General features: G+C 45.6%; 1 protein-coding gene across 2 annotated transcripts in view; it reads left to right on the top strand.

Moving 5' to 3' along the window:
* Positions 1–11,765, top strand: part of sin3aa (SIN3 transcription regulator family member Aa) — a 30,881-nt gene extending 19,116 nt beyond the window's left edge. For both annotated transcript variants that reach the window (XM_072434623.1, XM_072434621.1), the window contains exons 14-21: positions 1,434–1,617; positions 2,341–2,923; positions 4,272–4,441; positions 6,064–6,237; positions 6,527–6,619; positions 6,728–6,822; positions 8,757–8,949; positions 10,213–11,765. In XM_072434623.1, coding sequence (XP_072290724.1) covers positions 1,434–1,617; positions 2,341–2,923; positions 4,272–4,441; positions 6,064–6,237; positions 6,527–6,619; positions 6,728–6,822; positions 8,757–8,949; positions 10,213–10,446 — 1,726 coding nt within the window. In that variant the 3' untranslated portion in view covers positions 10,447–11,765. The remainder of the gene's footprint in view (positions 1–1,433; positions 1,618–2,340; positions 2,924–4,271; positions 4,442–6,063; positions 6,238–6,526; positions 6,620–6,727; positions 6,823–8,756; positions 8,950–10,212) is intronic.
* The last annotated feature ends 7,477 nt before the right edge of the window (positions 11,766–19,242 follow it).

Here is a 19,242-nt window from a genome sequence, read left to right as displayed (position 1 = left end):
GCTTTAATTCACGGTTTATTACCTCAACGCTCTATACATTTTATAAACCAGACCAGAACTTAGAGCTGCAGGTTTTTCACGATTCCTCTAGTTCTGTTGCGTTCGCTTTGGGAAATGACCTTTGTCTGGCTAAAATGAAAGCGCCCCCTACAGGTCGGACGACTCATTGAACTAAAATGCAGTTAAGATACATTAACTTTAAATTTTATCACAGAAAAGCACATTTTTTAGGTTTATAATTTCACTTCCTGTTTGTACTTGATGACATCACACTAGGAAATTACCCAGTAAACACTGGGCCAAAACTCGTCTACTGTAGCAATTTGTTTTATTTGACAAATAAATATTAGAGTGACTTTATTTTGTTGAATTAGTAGTAAATTCTGCATAAACTTTGTCTGGAATGAGTGTCCCTGGTGTGATGTCACTTCCTGTCACTTTCGACAGGCTTTTTAAAATTTTCTCCACAAATACCTGCTCGATTGGTGTAAAACTATCATTTGAATGCACAACAGGTATAAACACACTAAATAAAGTCAAAATTAGAAAATAGTAAAAACCTGTCATACGTCACTTTAATCAATATTCTAAGATGCTGTACCTGATTTTAACCTGATTTTACGTCTTAAAACGTAATAAGCAGAAAATTTTGCAGTGGTTCTAACTTATCACTCACTTTCCCAACTCAATTCAAGCATCTTAATTATTTTGACTCTTAAATTTGTTTCACCACGGCACAGATGTACTGTTAAAGCAGAACTAAGTCACTTTTCAGAACAGAGCTCCCCCTGCAGGTCCCTCGTGAAAATACACCGTCAGGAAATAGACTTTTTCCAAACTTTCTTGATCATAATAAGACGGTATAATCACACACAAAAACATTCCACGTCGCCAAATATATATATTCTCTTGTCGATGTGCTTTTCCTCCCAGAGACACCAGGGGGCGACATTTGACACTTCAAACGCCCCAAAAATACATATCCATCCACCACACGGCCTGACGGAGACGTTCAAGAAGTGACTTATTTCTGCTTTAACTTAATTACATGGAGAAAATGTGGGTGCAGCGGGCGCCGAGTCACTGGGAGAAAACGCTCCAAAGGTTTTCAACGTTTCCATGTCCGTTTCGTTCACATTAATGCCTCTGAAGCTTTTCCCTTTGCGTTTATCAAAAGTGGCGTTTCTGTCTCTTCACATAATATTCACCCAAATTTAACTGAAATATAACTTACCATTGAATGTTTTTCATTACGTTATTTATTTTACATTTTGAGTTGCATTCAATACACCTACTTAAGTATATAAGTATAAACATAAGTCGCACCCTGGCCAAAACTATGAAAAAAGTTGTGATTTATAGTCTGGAAAATACAGTATTTGAATATGCAGCCCGTGATTGTCCGTGTGTAACTCGTTGACTTTCTTCCTCAGGTTAAAGACGAAGGAGGAGGAGTGGCGGGAAGCGCAGCGGGGCTTCAATAAGATCTGGCGGGAGCAGAACGAGAAGTATTACCTCAAGTCTCTGGACCACCAAGGCATCAACTTCAAACAGAACGACACCAAAGTGCTGCGCTCCAAGTCTCTGCTCAACGAGATCGAGAGCATCTACGACGAGGTGGGTTCCCTCGGCGACGGCTCGTGTTCAACGGCAAATATCGACCTCATTACAATCATTATACAAACTGTACAATAATAAAGGTTATTATTAAGATCCCCACTAGCTCCTGCAAACCAGTTGCTATTCCTCCTGGGGTCTCCTCAAATTCATTACATACATTTCTTTATATACCACACACACACACACACACACACACACACACGCACACTCACACACACTCACAAAAGCCCAAGGTATTATATATATTTACCTACATATATACATACACACATACACACATACACACACACACACACACACACACACACACAGAGTAAAAAAGAAAACAGCAGTAAATAGCTCATTCACTCAAACTAAAACAAAAAAACCAAGAAAAATAACAATGACATAATATTATTAGTTATACTGCCACTATCATTACCATAATTAGTAATCAAATCTTAATTCCATCCCTGAAGCGCATTATTGTGTAAAAAGGAAAAGCTTTAACTTTTTTTGAAATAACTTTTTGTTTTGAGGCCGTGATTATGAAAATAATGATTTCAAGCTTCTTTCTTTCTTCTTGAGATGATGTTCTGTAGTCACAATATCAGAGATGATTAAATGAAGTCATGACACATGTTCAGGATCAGATTGTATGATGTCCTTGTTTCCATGTGACTGTTTTATCTATTCAAAGGTCAGATTGTCTGTTTCTAAATTGCGTCTTCATCTTTCCAGCGACAGGAACAGGCCTCGGAGGAGAACACGTCTCCGCCTTCGGGACCCCACATGACGTTGTCCTACGACGACCACCAAATCCTGGAGGACGCCGCCTCGTTAATCATCCACCACGTCAAGCGGCAAACGGGCATCAACAAGGAGGACAAGTACAAGATCAAGCAGGTCATCCACCACTTCATCCCCGACGTGCTGTTCGCTCAGCGCGGCGAGCTCTCCGACGCCGAGGAGGAGGACGAGGAGGACGAGGAGGAGCTGGAGGACGGGTCCAAGAAGCAGAACGGCGTCCCCGGAGGCGGAAGCCCGTCCAAGTCCAAGCTGCTCTTCGGCAACGCGGCGGCGCAGAAGCCGAAGGGCGACGAGGACGAAGACGACGCCTACAACCTCTTCTACGTCAACAACAACTGGTACATCTTCCTGCGGCTGCACCAGACGCTCTGCTCGCGGCTGCTGCGCCTGTACGTCCAGGCCGAGCGGCAGATCGAGGAGGAGGTGCGCGAGCGCGACTGGGAGAGGGACGTCCTGGGGCTGAGGAGGGAGAAGAACGACAACCCGGCCGTCCAGCTGCGCCTGAAGGAGCCCAGTGAGTGTACGGGTGGAGGACGGGTGGAGGACGGGTGGGAAGCGGTGGGAAGAGGTGGGCAAGGGTGGACACGGGTAGAAAAGTGATGGACAGCGGGTGAACAACGGGTGAACAGCGGGTGAATAGCGGGTGAACAGCGGGTGAACAACGGGTGAACAACGGGTGAACATCGGGTGAACATCGGGTGAACAGCGGGTGAACAGCGGGTGAACAACGGGTGAACAGCGGGTGAACAGCGGGTGAACAGCGGGTGAACAGCGGGTGAACAGCGGGTGAACAGCGGGTGAACAACGGGTGAACAGCGGGTGAACAACGGGTGAACAACGGGTGAACAGCGGGTGAACAGCGGGTGAACAGCGGGTGAACAGCGGGTGAACAACGGGTGAACAGCGGGTGAACAGCGGGTGAACAACGGGTGAACAACGGGTGGAAATGGGTGGACAACGGGTGGACACGGGTGGACAAGCGTGGACAAGCGGGACGCGAGGACTTCAGAGCGTGAGATCCGTCATATGTCGTGTACGGCTGCAGTGTTGGGAATTATCGCAAAAAGTATCGATATCGCACCGTTCTGCTGTTTAAACGTCCTTTTAGTTTTGAATGCAGTACATTTCTGTCAGATGTTATTCCAATATTTATTTCGTTTATTTCGTTATATTTTGTTGCAATATCAATTACCGTTTTTTCCGCACTACAGGACTCACTGGATTATAAGGCGCATTAAGCGAAACAAACGCGTACCATAGAAAATCACTGGAGGTCATTAAGCACAACCAGAATGAATCCATACAAGACGCACTGGATTATAAGTCGTTTTTTGAGAACATTTAAAGGCTTTTAAGTGTGTCTTATAGTGCGGAAAATACTGTACTTACTTAAAATACTTTTGTGATTTATTTTGCTGCCCTAAACACGATATGAGTAAATAAATATACAAGTAAAACACACATACTTAATTGAAAAGTTCAAAGAAAATGTCTGTAAAACGTACAAATAATATGTAAATACTGTGTGAGGAAAAGTAAAACGCAGAGCTGAAGACGTTTGTATTTGCTTCTGTCAAATGCATTGCTTTGTACATCGTTTACTGCGTGTACTTTTAACTATGACGTACACGCAGTACAAAGCTACACACAAAATGTAGAAAAAAAACTGACGAAAAATATTGACTAAATTCAGTTAGAAATAATTTTATTATGAAATACGTTGAATGGAAGATTACTTTGTTTAGTTCATGTTCTTTCAGTTCTTTTTGATGCTTTACTACAATACTATATTACACTACTACTTTAACTGCGATATAACCTTTAGTACAATAAGTCTGAAGTGGTGTTGTTCCCTCTCGCAGTGGACATCGAGGTGGAGGACTATTACTCGGCGTTCCTGGAGATGGTGCGGAACCTTCTGGATGGAAACATGGACGCGTCTCAGTACGAAGACTCTCTGAGGGAAATGTTCACCATCCACGCCTTCACCGCCTTCACCATGGACAAACTCATCCAGAGCATCGTACGCCAGGTAAAGTGTGTAAAGTATCAAGCGCACGTAAAGCGTCCTGTGCGCGTAAAGGGGGTCACAGACCGCGGCGTCCAAAGTGTCCAGTTTACATTCAAAGTCTATGTAAACCTGCGTCCTGCGTTTTCGGACGCTTTGGGCGCGTGTACGAGGCGTCCAAAGCGGCCGGCGCGACATCTTCAGCTTTGTCCAACTTTCTGCAGCAGATGCGCCGCCGCAGCCAATCAGAGATGACGTGCTACGCACGACCCGGAAAAAGACCCAAAACAAACCCCGCAAGATAAAAAAAAACCTTTAGACGCAGCTCTTGGAGCAAATAAATAATGACTAAACTCTGCTCAGCTCTGAAGTATATGCGGGTCCCAGACGGGCCCCGGGGCCCATCACCTCCGCTTTTGGACTTTGTAAAGTTAATAAACCAAAGCCATGGTCCAACATTAAACTCCATTTACACCACGAGAAAAGCGTCCGGCACGTGTAAAGTAAAATAACCAGCGTGTAAAGTATTCAAAGAGATATCTCTCCCGGGGCATGAGTAAAAGTACGTCTGATATCTTGTGATCAAAGCTACCGTATTTTCCGCACAATAAGCGCATTCAGCGAAACTAAACATGTACCACACAAAAGTGCTGAAGTGAAGCAACGGACATTTATTTACAGACAAAAGAGGATCAAAGGGTCAAATTCACTACATTTATCAATTTTTTGCATCCTTTTTGTGAAATAGCGGAGTCTTAAAACGTCTATTTTCATCTCATGGCATGTTTTGAAACTCTTTAACCATTTAATCTGATTACTTAATTAGCTGAGAATTCAGCTTGAGAGTTCAATAATTTATTAGTTAAGATTTTTACAGTTTTGAAACATTAAAAACCGAATGAGCTCATGTTAAACTCTTCACAGCTCCACACGTGTCGCTCACTTTCCTGATTTCATCCTGAGCATCCTAAATATTTACCGAGTTTATAGCACTTTTCACAAGTCTCTGAGACCAGCTAAAGCTAACAACATTAGCATGCTAACGGTGCACTTCCTGTTTCTCCAAGAATAAAACAATTTTATTTTTTACAATTTAACTTCAGAATGTTCTGGTCTCATTTTCTCCTGAACTGATGCTTTAAAACAAATCTGTGCTGGGGAAAAACTGATTTGATTTTATTATGTGTAAAACTTGAGCTAGTTCTGTTTTCCATGTTTGCAAACAGTGAAAAATAATAAAAAACTAATACATTTTGGAACAGATTTGACATATTTTTTTGTTTCCTCGTGAAAGCCATAATTATGTCGAGAGAAAAAACAGACCAAAAAATGGGGAAAAGTCATTTTTCTAGTAGTTTTTTACTCTGCACTTTACACCCTTGAACTGGACTGTTGAAACGCCATCGGGCCTGACTCCTGGTCCCTGACTCCTGGTCCCTGACTCCTGGTCCCTGACTCCTGGTCCCTGACTCCTGGTCCCTGACTCCTGGTCCCTGACTCCTGGTCCCTGACTCCCGGTCCCTGACTCCCGGTCCCTGACTCCCGGTCCCTGACTCCCGGTCCCTGACTCCCGGTCCCTGACTCCCGGTCCCTGACTCCCGGTCCCTGACTCCCGGTCCCTGACTCTTGGCTCTGTCCCTTCGCAGCTGCAGCACATCGTGAGCGACGAGATCTGCGTCCAGGTGACGGACCTGTACCTGTCGGAGGGTTCCAACGCGGCGACGGGAGGCGGCCTGTCCACGCAGGCGTCCCGGAGCACGGCCGAGTCCCTTTACCAGCGGCGGGCCGAGCAGGTCATGTCCGACGAGAACTGCTTCAAGGTACGACGAGAAAATCCGCTCTTTTTGTGATATTAGCCTCCTATTGTGTCACCGTGATGCGTCTTTATGCGCTTTTCACGACTTTGAAACGTTACCAGTTTGTGTTTCAGTCATCGTCGGGTGTATTAATGTGAAACGGAATTGAAAAACGCAAAAAAATCTGCTCTTTTTGTGATTCTAGCCTCGCATTTCGTTACCGCGATGCGTCTTTTAGCGCTTTTCCACGACTTCCAGAGACCAGAGCGGAGTTTTGCCTTTTCTTTTTGACGAGCGTGCGTTTTCCCTCCAGGTGATGTTTGTGAGGAGCAGAGGTCACGTGCAGCTCACGGTGGAGCTTCTGGACACGGACGAGGAGGCGTTGGACGAGCCCATGGAGGCCGAGGTGAGTTTACCCAACTAACCGCCATCAACGGTCCGGTCGCGCTAACGATGGCGCGCGTGTGTTTTTCGTTCCGCCCGCGTGAACGATGGCGTGTGTTTGGTTTGGCAGCGCTGGTCCGATTACATTGGTCGCTACCTGAACCCGGACTCCACCACTCCGGAGCTGAGGGAGCACCTCGCGCAGAAGCCGGTGTTTTTGCCCAGGTCAGTCTTAAACTCGAGCTCTTTGAACTTTTATTATCGTTTCATTGCGTTTGAATGATCGACGTCAAAAAGAGACTAAAAACTAGCACTGGAACGAGACACTGATGTAAATAAGAGTGTTTGTCTTACCATTATTATTAGTATTATTTGTCTTATGCCAGCTATTTTTATTATTATTATTTTATCTTTATTTTTTATTTCTTCCCTCCGAGATGAGAGGACCTGTTTACAGGAGTTTTGTTAATAAGAGTTTTTGTTTTTGTTCATAAGAGTTCTTCTATTAAGAGTGTTTCTTTAAACTTCCTATAAGTTATCTGTCCTTTCCCCTGTATCTACTGCGTTGCAACACCAAAATTTCCCCATGTGTGGACAATAAAGGATTATCTTCTCTTAGACACACGGTCAACAGCTGCAGCTATCAATTATTTTAGTAATCGAGTAATCTATTGATTCTTTCTTAAATTTTTTGTACATTCCGTAAACCCTTTAAAAGCATATTAAATCATTTTTTAAATAAACTCGATAGTTCATTGTAATAAACAAATAACAAATTGAGTTTCTTCTTTAAAAAAAACTAATTTTCTTCTTAATTTCACATGAGTTTGTTTCAAAACGGCAACATTTCACTCCAGTCCAAAGTGTTCTGTTTGTATTTAAAGAATATATAAAAAGGACTAATTAACTTTGATCAGCTGCTCTACATTTTGCATCTAGTCATTTTGTGGCGTTGGCTCCGTGTTATGACTTATGACTTTCTGTTTCACATCAAAATATTGAAAAATGTAGGAGTAATAACACTTCGACCTCCAAAGACGTAAACTGCCACGTCAAAAACATTCTGATTCTCCTCATGATCATGACCTTTTCTCCTTCCGTGAGAATCATCTGCTATTTGTATCTCCATAAATCCTCTCCAGGCTCGTACTGTTCCCATCACCATCACCAGGAGGTCAGAGGTCAGCTCCAAATATGTTTCAAGGGCTCTTTAATTGTGTGCAGTTCCCTCTGCAGCCAGTAGATGGCGCCAACACTCTACCGGGGGGGAACAGTAGAGGTCCAAATGTACTTGTGTTTGTTATAAAGGTTTTAAAAGGTTATTGTAAGTGAATAAAACTAGTTATGGATCATAAAATACATATTCCTGTTGTGTGTCTGTTATGGATGTCACGATGTCTCATGTTAGTGTTATAGTTGAAAGTTTATCCACGATTAATGACTCCACGACAAAACTACAGTGAAATCTATATTTTTCTCTTTTAAATTGTCTAATAAATCACGTTTCATCTTTAGTTTGTGACAATCTTTATGACATCAAACTTTCTGAAGGAGAAATTAAAGTTAAACACCAGATGAAAACTCTTTTTACTTTCAAATGTACGTTTTAGAAAAGAAGATTGAATTGATATGACTAAACTTTGTCTCTAAAATGGTCACAGTTAAGATAAGATATTCCTTTGATGTCCACACATGGGGAAATTTCATTGTTACAACGCAGTAGATGCAGGAGGAAAAGGACAGATTAGTTATTATTTGTTCTTATGATTTATATTGTGTCCTGAATAAACAGTTGTTGGCGATTATTAGCATCACAAAACAATAAAATCCTACATTTTCTTTCCTTAATTTTATGTTTTTGTGTCAAGGCTGAGCAGAAAGGACTTAATTTTGCTTCTAAAATCTTCAAAAAAAATAAATTCAATTGCACTACAAAGACCTAAGTTAGTTTGAAAATTGTCACTTTTCTATGATTATTTTTATTCTTTTATTTAATTTCTCTTCTAAAAATGTCACGATTATCTTTTTTTTTTGTCTTCAGTTTTTACACATCTACTGTGACCTAAACAATCACAACTGTCGATGATCCGAATACTCTGGCCATCCCTGTGCCCGTTATGCTCCTCCCCTTAATGTGTGTTTCCTGTTGTGGTGGTCAGAAACCTGCGGCGGATCAGGAAGTACCAGCGCGGCCGCGAGCAGCTGGACAAGGAGGCGACGGATGCGGCCAAGAAGTGTCTGGACAAGGAGAAGATGGAGTGCATGTTCAAGCTCAACTCCTACAAGATGGTCTACGTCTTCAAGTCCGAGGATTACATGTACCGCCGCACCGCGCTGCAGAGGGCTCACCAGGTAAACCGGGCGGCGACCTGGGCGGGGACCGGGGAGGCGATCGGGGACCTGGGGCGGCGACCGGGGACCTGGGGGCGGCGACCGGGGACCGGGGGCGGCGACCGGGGACCGGGGGCGGCGACCGGGGACCTGGGGCGGCGACCGGGGACCTGGGGCGGGGACCGGGGACCTGGGGTGGGGACCGGGGACCTGGGGTGGGGACCGGGGACCTGGGGTGGGGACCGGGGACCTGGGGTGGGGACCGGGGACCTGGGGTGGGGACCGGGGACCTGGGATGGGGACCGGGGCGGCGACCTGGGGGCGGCGACCTGAAACATTTACTAAATACTAAACATTTGTGTAAAGTTTATCATTGTACTTCCTGGTTGGACATGAGCAACAGGGTTAGAGGTCATTCCACAGCTGTTACCATAGCAACCAGACTGTAAACAAGAGCCAAACTCCACATAAACGACACAACAGTTCAGAGCTGACACAATAATACCATAAAACAGGGTTTAGTCTGTCTGTGTCGCACGCTGATGACATCACAGAGGGATTCAGATCGTCTTTGTAATTTTTTTAAATCTTTATTTTTTGCAATTTCTTCACAAACTGCAAGGGAAGTAAAACTAAGATAAATATTTACAACAGGTTCTACACCAACAAACTAAGTCAGAACTAGAAAAACAAGAGAACCTTCAGAGGGGCTTTAAAGCGCCCCCTACAGGGCAAACTACTCATTGAACTAAAATGCAGTTGAGATGAATATATTTTAAATTTAGTACAAAATATATACAAATTCTATCCCAAAATAGCAATTTCTTTTTAGGTTTATAATTTCACTTCTTGTTTGTAATTGATGACATCCCACTAGGATATTACCCAGCAAACACTGGGCCAAAACTCATCTAATGTCACTATTTTATTCGTCAAAACAAAACAAAAATAAATTATATATGAAAGCATCTTTAGTTTGCTGAATTTATGTTTAAGAGTCAGAAAAGTTGTTTATTTTTCAGTAATTTCTGCATAAACTTTGACTGGAATGTCCCTGGTGTGATGTCACTTCCTGTCATTTTCAGCAGCTTTTTTACACTTATTCAATTGGTCTAAAACTATAATTGACATGTACAGCAGATATAAATACACCAAATAAAGTCACAATTAGAAGCTCATATAAACATAAACCCGTCATGGGCCCTTTAAGTTGCTCGTGTCGACTTCCTGTAGCCGTGTGACTCCGCCCACACCGTGACTAACCTCCCCGTCCCGCCCCCGCAGTCGCACGAGCGGGTGAGCACGCGGCTGCACACGCGCTTCCAGGCCCGGGTGGACGCGTGGGCGAAGGAGCACGTGTCGCGGGACCAGAGCGCCGACACCAACAAGTGGCTGATGGGCGAGGGGCGGGACGGGCTCCTCCCCTGCACCACGGCGCGCCAGCCCGAAGTCCTCCACTACAGGAACATCAACAAGTACCGGGTCAAGTACCACAACTCCCCCAGCAAGACGCCATAGCAGCGCCGCCCGGAGACGCCACAACGGACTCTTGAACGCACTCTTAAAGCCGCACACAGCGTTGCACTTCGGGGCGGCAGGATTATACGTTTTTTTTACCAGCGTTTTTTGCTGGGCCCGTCGTATCCGCGGCGCCAAAACGTAGGAAATCGGCCGCAAAAAAAAAAAACGGAACTCGAGCTCAGGCGCTCGTTGTATTTTAAAGCCATCCGGGTTTCGTCACGGAACACGGCGGCGGAAAAAGGAAGACAAGTGCACTTATTCAGCCGGATGTTTTATTATTGTCGACAGATAAACGAGGCAGCTCAACTCGAAAGGCCGGAACTCGAAAGGCCGGAGCTCGAGCGGTTTTAACTGGGGGGGGGGGCGTGTTCCTGCGTCGAGGCCGAATCAGTCCGGGGGGTGGGGGGAAGGGGGTCACGCGCATTTTCCCGAAACGACAAGGCGGCGTTTTTCCACTGTTAGACCTGTGCCTGAACTGTCCAGTGTTGTCCGAAAACGATCAACGAACGCGCGACCGACCGACGACTTGTCTCATTGTACAATGAACGTCGAGGACTTTTTGAGGCGTATCCAGTTCAAAGTGTTGTGTACATATTATATATATATTATTATTATGACCATCCTGTCCGCCCCGCCCTGGAGCGCAACCTTTTTAACGTTCCACACACACACAAAAGAAGAACCGCACACCAGCTTTTCACCCAAGCGTTTTACACTCTCCGCACGGCCGCGGCGAGCCCCCCGGTGGACAGTCCGGCTCACTGCGCGGCTGCGGCGAAGGCGACGGCGGCTGTAAATAGATGAATGTAAATACGGTCCGGAGACTTTTTACGGCGACGTGGTTGTGCTAGTGTCATACTTCCCCGCGCTCGTGTACATAAGACGTGGTTTAATACAGTTTTTACCAAAGGGGCGGCGACGGTCGAGCGTTTGGCCCTTTGCGTGTTCCCGTCGTCCTTTTTTTAATTTCCGTAGTGAGAACGGCGCGGGTCGAATTACATCCAGGTTTTTATTTTAATGTGTTTTTTTTTGTTTTTGTGTTTTTTTTTTACGTAAATATCGTTTATTGTGTGAAAATGTGTCGTATAAATGCACTGCCCCATTTCTGGATTCAAAAGAAGTTACAACGGTTTCACCTTGTAGCCCGAGCTGCCTCACAAATATGAATAATAATAATCATAATAATAAATATGAATAAACCTGGATGTATTTCTGTTTCCACCAACACCATATTTTTGATAACGGACACACGCGCATGTCTTTAGACCCTTTATTTAGATATTATTTAAAGTGATAATAAAATGACATTTGTAGCCGATGTTTGTGTTTGTGTTTGTTTTTAAAATATGAATTATGTTGAGTTTTGTTTGTGGAGCACAGTTTGTACAAAGTAACTCCACATGTTTTACAAGAAGATGCGTTACCATGGCAACGCGAAGAAATAAACACGTAAATAATGCTGAAAATTATTTATTTTTAATTCAGGTTTTTATTCAATAAATAAATACGTAACTTACATTAATTAATAAATGGAAACAAAATTCCCAAATACTGAAGGAAGAACTCAAGAAATGTAACTTTAATAGTATCACCTAAAAAATATCTTCTGAAGTAAAAGTATCAATGCAAACAGTTGATAAATGTACTTTTCGAGTTCAGAAGTAAAAGTACTTCACAGGTTTAGAGAACTGCGCCAGACGTGGAGGTTTTGGTTTAATATTGTGCAGATCTTAGACTCCAAATCAGAACGTCGTCATGGTGATTTCAGAAAAGTGCTTAAGTGTTATAAGAAGAAGTGACAGGAAATCAAGATAAAAACATCAATATTCAATAAATTAACGAATACATAAACAAATACAATATGTCATTTTTAAAAGTGCCTTAAATTTATAGAATGGCTAAAAGAGAATCCAATTTAAATAATAATCAACCATAAATAATCATAATTACTTCACAGTGGAGTTGTCAAAAGTCAGAAACCAATCGATATTTAGATCTAGTATCGAACTTAGATACTCACTTGAGCGAGTATCGATACTAAACAAATGACTTAGTGAACGGTTCACACAGTTACTTCAGTAAGTACGTGCGTTTCACTCCTAGTTGAGTAATAATAATATTTTAAAGTTATTTTAAAGTTACTCGAGGACACGTTAGTCTTCTTTAGAGGTAATACTCACTGTGGCCTGCAGAGGGAGCTCTCAAACAGTCACGCAATCATGTTTGAACTCTACTTCATATCATCATAAATAATCAAAGGGAAACATTATAAACAGCTGCATAATAAAGTCATCGACATTTAATAAAACAAGGATCGAAACAGACAAGTATCGATACTAAAGAAGAAGAAGAAAGGACAAACGTGACCTTTGCTGAACAGTTTTAGATCGATCTCGAGCTTCATCTGATCGACTTTAAGACCACGACGTTTAAGAAAGAACTGTTATGTTCCAGAGAGATCCAGATGTTTGTAGATCTACTGCATCACGTGATCTGTCAATGTGTTTGGATCTTTCTGTCGACCTGAATCCTCCTTTCATCTATCACAGTACTTTCATGTCCAAGTCTTCTGTGTCCCCTGTGTCTTCTGTTTCTCCTGTGTCTCCTGTGTCTTTTGTGTCCTCTGTTTCTCCTGTGTCCCCTGTGTCTTCTGTTTCTCCTGTGTCTCCTGTGTCCTCTGTGTCTCTTGTGTTCTCTGTGTCTCCTGTGTCCTCTGTGTCTCCTGTTTCTTCTGTGTCTCTTGTGTCCTCTGTGTCTTCTGTTTCTCCTGTGTCCTCTGTGTCTCCTGTTTCTCCTTTGTCTTCTGTGTCCTCTGTGTCTCTTGTGTCCTCTGTTTCACCTGTGTCTTCTGTTTCTCCTGTGTCCTCTGTGTCTCCTGTGTCTTCTGTCTCCTGTGTCTTCTGTTTCTTCTGTTTCTCCTGTGTCCTCTGTGTCTCCTGTTTCTCCTTTGTCTTCTGTGTCCTCTGTGTCTCTTGTGTCCTCTGTTTCACCTGTGTCTTCTGTTTCTCCTGTGTCCTCTGTTTCTCCTGTGTCTTCTGTGTCCTCTGTTTCGCCTGTGTCCCGTTTCTCCTGTGTCCTCTGTGTCTTCTGTTTCTCCTGTGTCCTCTGTGTGTCCTGTGTCTTCTGTTTCTTCTGTGTCTCCTGTGTCCTCTGTTTCTCCTTTGTCTTCTGTGTCCTCTGTGTCTCTTGTGTCCTCTGTTTCACCTGTGTCTTCTGTTTCTCCTGTGTCCTCTGTGTCTCCTGTGTCCTCTGTGTCTCCTATGTCCTCTGTCTCCTGTTTCTTCTCTGTCTCCTGTGTCCTCTGTTTCTCCTTTGTCTTCTGTGTCCTCTGTGTCTCTTGTGTCCTCTGTTTAACCTGTGTCTTCTGTTTCTCCTGTGTCCTCTGTGTCTCCTGTGTCCTCTGTCTCCTGTGTCTTCTGTTTCTTCTGTGTCTCCTGTGTCCTCTGTTTCTCCTTTGTCTTCTGTGTCCTCTGTGTCTCTTGTGTCCTCTGTTTCGCCTGTGTCTTCTGTTTCTCCTGTGTCCTCTGTTTCTCCTGTGTCTCCTGTGTCCTCTGTGTCTTCTGTGTCCTCTGTTTCGCCTGTGTCCCGTTTCTCCTGTGTCCTCTGTGTCTTCTCTGTCTCCTGTGTCCTCTGTTTCTCCTTTGTCTTCTGTGTCCTCTGTGTCTCTTGTGTCCTCTGTTTAACCTGTGTCTTCTGTTTCTCCTGTGTCCTCTGTGTCTCCTGTGTCCTCTGTCTCCTGTGTCTTCTGTTTCTTCTGTGTCTCCTGTGTCCTCTGTTTCTCCTTTGTCTTCTGTGTCCCTTGTGTCCTCTGTTTCGCCTGTGTCTTCTGTTTCTCCTGTGTCCTCTGTTTCTCCTGTGTCTCCTGTGTCCTCTGTGTCTTCTGTGTCCTCTGTTTCGCCTGTGTCCCGTTTCTCCTGTGTCCTCTGTGTCTCCTGTGTCTTCTGTTTCTCCTGTGTCCTCTGTGTCTCCTGTGTCCTCTGTCTCCTGTGTCTTCTGTTTCTTCTGTGTCTCCTGTGTCCTCTGTTTCTCCTTTGTCTTCTGTGTCCTCTGTGTCTCTTGTGTCCTCTGTTTCACCTGTGTCTTCTGTTTCTCCTGTGTCCTCTGTGTCTCCTATGTCCTCTGTCTCCTGTTTCTTCTCTGTCTCCTGTGTCCTCTGTTTCTCCTTTGTCTTCTGTGTCCTCTGTGTCTCTTGTGTCCTCTGTTTAACCTGTGTCTTCTGTTTCTCCTGTGTCCTCTGTGTCTCCTGTGTCCACTGTCTCCTGTGTCTTCTGTTTCTTCTGTGTCTCCTGTGTCCTCTGTTTCTCCTTTGTCTTCTGTGTCCTCTGTGTCTCTTGTGTCCTCTGTTTCGCCTGTGTCTTATGTTTCTCCTGTGTCCTCTGTTTCTCCTGTGTCTCCTGTGTCCTCTGTGTCTTCTGTGTCCTCTGTTTCGCCTGTGTCCCGTTTCTCCTGTGTCCTCTGTGTCTTCTGTGTCTCCTGTGTCTTCTGTTTCTCCTGTGTCCTCTGTGTCTCCTGTGTCATCTGTCTCCTGTGTCCTCTGTTTCTCCTTTGTCTTCTGTGTCCTCTGTGTCTCTTGTGTCCTCTGTTTCGCCTGTGTCTTCTGTTTCTCCTGTGTCCTCTGTTTCTCCTGTGTCTCCTGTGTCCTCTGTGTCTTCTGTGTCCTCTGTTTCGCCTGTGTCCCGTTTCTCCTGTGTCCTCTGTGTCTCCTGTGTCTTCTGTGTCCTCTGTGTCCTCTGGTTCTCCTGTGTCCTCTGTGTCTCCTGTGTCTTCTGTGTCCTCTGTTTCTCCTGTGTCCTCTGTGTCTCCTGTGTCTTCTGTGTCCTCTCTGTCCTCTGTTTCTCCTGTGTCCTCTGTGTCTCCTGTGTCTTCTGTGTCCTCTGTTTCTCCTGTGTCCTCTGTGTCTCCTGTGTCCTCTGTGTCCTCTGTTTCTCCTGTGTCCTCTGTGTCTCCTGTGTCTTCTGTGTCCTCTGTGTCCTCTGTGTCCTGCATTTGGACGCTCGTGTCTGTCCAGAGTCGACTGAAATGAGCTTTTTCAACCATAAAAACTGGACACATTTGTTGTTATGTAATTCTGAGTCTGATTTATTCGAGTTTTAACTCCAAAATGAGGCAAAATCATAGCTTTTCCGTCACATCTCAGTTTTATTTACTTCAGAGGCTAAAGACAATGTCCAAAAGTCCCTCTGTGTCTAACGTGTCCAATGACAAATGAAGCGAGACATTTAAAGCCGGTTCTGTCCGTTCTTTAGATGTCCACGTGCTGCAGTCGCCAGGGTCGTCTCTAAAGGACGAGGAGCTCCTGCCAAAGCAAACGAACCAAACAGTCTCGTTCAAGTCTCGTTCACGTCTCGTTAAAGTCTCGTTCAAGTCCCGTTCACGTCCCGTTCAAGTCTCGTTCGCGTCTCGTTCACGTCCCGTTCAAGTCTCGTTCACGTCCCGTTCAAGTCCCGTTTACGTCTCGTTCACGTCTCGTCCACATCCCGTTCAAGTCTCGTTCAAGTCTCGTCCATGTCTCGTTAACGTCTCGTTCAAGTCTCGTCCACGTCTCGTTAACGTCTCGTTCAAATCTCAATCACGTCTCGTTCAAGTCCCGTTCACGTCCCGTTCAAGTCTCGTTCAAGTCCCGTTCACGTCTCGTTCGAGTCCCGTTCACGTCTCGTTCAAGTCCCGTTCAAGTCTCGTTCACGTCTCGTTCAAGTCTCGTTCAAGTCTCGTTCAAGTCCTGTTCACGTCCCGTTCAAGTCCCGTTCAAGTCTCGTTCAAGTCTCGTTCAAGTCCCGTTCAAGTCTCGTTCAAGTCTCGTTCACGTCTCGTTCAAGTCTCGTTCAAGTCTCGTTCAAGTCCCGTTCACGTCTCGTTCACGTCTCGTTCAAGTCTCGTTCACGTCCCGTTCACGTCTCGTTCAAGTCTCGTTCAAGTCCTGTTCAAGTCCCGTTCAAGTCTCGCTCAAGTCTCGTTCAAGTCTCGTTCACGTCTCGTTCACGTCTCGTTCAAGTCTCGTTCAAGTCTCGTTCAAGTCCCGCTCACGTCTCGTTCAAGTCTCGTTCACGTCCCGTTCACGTCCCGTTCAAGTCTCGTTCACGTCCCGTTCAAGTCTCGTTCGCGTCTCGTTCGCGTCTCGTTCAAGTCCTGTTCAAGTCTCGTTCACGTCTCGTTCAAGTCTCGTTCAAGTCTCGTTCAAGTCCCGTTCAAGTCTCGTTCGCGTCTCGTTCACGTCCCGTTCAAGTCTCGTTCAAGTATCGTTCACGTCTCGTTCAAGTCTCGTTAAAGTCTCGTTCACGTCTCGTTCACGTCTCGTCCACGTCCCATTCAAGTCTCGTTCAAGTCTCGTTCACGTCTCGTCCACGTCCCGTTCAAGTCTCGTTCAAGTCTCGTCCATGTCTCGTTAACGTCTCGTTCAAGTCCCGTTCATGTCCCGTTCAAGTCTCGTTCAAGTCTCGTTCAAGTCCTGTTCACGTCTCGTTCACGTCCCGTTCACGTCTCGTTCAAGTCCCGTTCAAGTCTCGTTCAAGTCTCGTTCAAGTCCTGTTCACGTCTCGTTCACGTCCCGTTCACGTCTCGTTCAAGTCCCGTTCAAGTCTCTTTCAAGTCTCGTTCAAGTCTCGTTCAAGGCTCTTTCAAGTCCCGTTCACGTCTCGTTCAAGTCCCGTTCAAGTCCCGTTCACGTCTCGTTCAAGTCTCGTTCAAGTCCCGTTCACGTCCCGTTCAAGTCTCGTTCGCGTCTCGTTCACGTCCCGTTCAAGTCTCGTTCACGTCCCGTTCAAGTCCCGTTTACGTCTCGTTCACGTCTCGTCCACGTCCCGTTCAAGTCTCGTTCAAGTCTCGTCCATGTCTCGTTCAAGTCTCGTCCACGTCTCGTTAACGTCTCGTTCAAATCTCAATCACGTCTCGTTCAAGTCCCGTTCACGTCCCGTTCAAGTCTCGTTCAAGTCCCGTTCACGTCTCGTTCACGTCCCGTTCACGTCTCGTTCAAGTCCCGTTCAAGTCTCGTTCACGTCTCGTTAAAGTCCCGTTCAAGTCTCGTTCAAGTCTCGTTCAAGTCTCGTTCAAGGCTCTTTCAAGTCCCGTTCACGTCTCGTTCAAGTCCCGTTCACGTCTCGTTCAAGTCTCGTTCAAGTCCCGTTCACGTCCCGTTCAAGTCTCGTTCGCGTCTCGTTCACGTCCCGTTCAAGTCTCGTTCACGTCCCGTTCAAGTCTCGTTCGCGTCTCGTTCGCGTCTCGTTCAAGTCCTGTTCAAGTCTCGTTCAAGTCCCGTTCACGTCCCGTTCACGTCTCGTTCACGTCCCGTTCAAGTCCCGTTCAAGTCTCGTTCGCGTCTCGTTCAAGTCCTGTTCAAGTCTCGTTCACGTCTCGTTCAAGTCTCGTTCAAGTCTCGTTCACGTCCCGTTCAAGTCCCGTTCAAGTCTCGTTCGCGTCTCGTTCACGTCCCGTTCAAGTCTCGTTCAAGTATCGTTCACGTCTTGTTCAAGTCCTGTTCAAGTCTCGTTCACGTCTCGTTCAAGTCTCGTTCAAGTCTCGTTCACGTCCCGTTCAAGTCCCGTTCAAGTCTCGTTCGCGTCTCGTTCACGTCCCGTTCAAGTCTCGTTCAAGTATCGTTCACGTCTCGTTCAAGTCTCGTTAAAGTCTCGTTCACGTCTCGTTCACGTCTCGTCCACGTCCCATTCAAGTCTCGTTCAAGTCTCGTTCACGTCTCGTCCACGTCCCGTTCAAGTCTCGTTCAAGTCTCGTCCATGTCTCGTTAACGTCTCGTTCAAGTCCCGTTCATGTCCCGTTCAAGTCTCGTTCAAGTCCTGTTCACGTCTCGTTCAAGTCCCGTTCAAGTCTCGTTCACGTCTCGTTCAAGTCTCGTTCAAGTCTCGTTCAAGTCCCGTTCAAGTCCCGTTCACGTCCCGTTCAAGTCCCGTTCAAGTCCCGTTCAAGTCTCGTTCAAGTCCCGTTCAAGTCCCGTTCAAGTCTCGTTCAAGTCTCGTTCAAGTCTCGTTCAAGTCTCGTTCAAGTCCCGTTCAAGTCCCGTTCACGTCTCGTTCACGTCTCGTTCACGTCTCGTTCAAGTCTCGTTCAAGTCTCGTTCAAGTCTCGTTCGAGTCCCGTTCACGTCTCGTTCACGTCTCGTTCAAGTCTCGTTCACGTCCCGTTCACATCTCGTTCAAGTCTCGTTCAAGTCCCGTTCAAGTCCCGTTCAAGTCTCGCTCAAGTCTCGTTCAAGTCTCGTTCACGTCTCGTTCACGTCTCGTTCACGTCTCGTTCAAGTCTCGTTCACGTCCCGTTCACGTCCCGTTCACGTCTCGTTCAAGTCCCGTTCAAGTCTCGTTCGCGTCTCGTTCAAGTCCTGTTCAAGTCTCGTTCACGTCTCGTTCAAGTCTCGTTCAAGTCTCGTTCACGTCCCGTTCAAGTCCCGTTCAAGTCTCGTTCGCGTCTCGTTCACGTCCCGTTCAAGTCTCGTTCAAGTATCGTTCACGTCTTGTTCAAGTCCTGTTCAAGTCTCGTTCACGTCTCGTTCAAGTCTCGTTCAAGTCTCGTTCACGTCCCGTTCAAGTCCCGTTCAAGTCTCGTTCGCGTCTCGTTCACGTCCCGTTCAAGTCTCGTTCAAGTATCGTTCACGTCTCGTTCAAGTCTCGTTAAAGTCTCGTTCACGTCTCGTTCACGTCTCGTCCACGTCCCATTCAAGTCTCGTTCAAGTCTCGTTCACGTCTCGTCCACGTCCCGTTCAAGTCTCGTTCAAGTCTCGTCCATGTCTCGTTAACGTCTCGTTCAAGTCCCGTTCATGTCCCGTTCAAGTCTCGTTCAAGTCCTGTT

The sequence above is a fragment of the Eucyclogobius newberryi genome, unplaced genomic scaffold (assembly GCF_026437365.1).
Source record: "Eucyclogobius newberryi isolate DKJ021-1_F unplaced genomic scaffold, fEucNew1.0.hap1 SCAF_7, whole genome shotgun sequence".
Classification (NCBI taxonomy): domain Eukaryota; kingdom Metazoa; phylum Chordata; class Actinopteri; order Gobiiformes; family Gobiidae; genus Eucyclogobius; species Eucyclogobius newberryi.
Note: the sequence above shows the minus strand (reverse complement) of the source record. Positions and strands in the feature narration are given on the sequence as shown.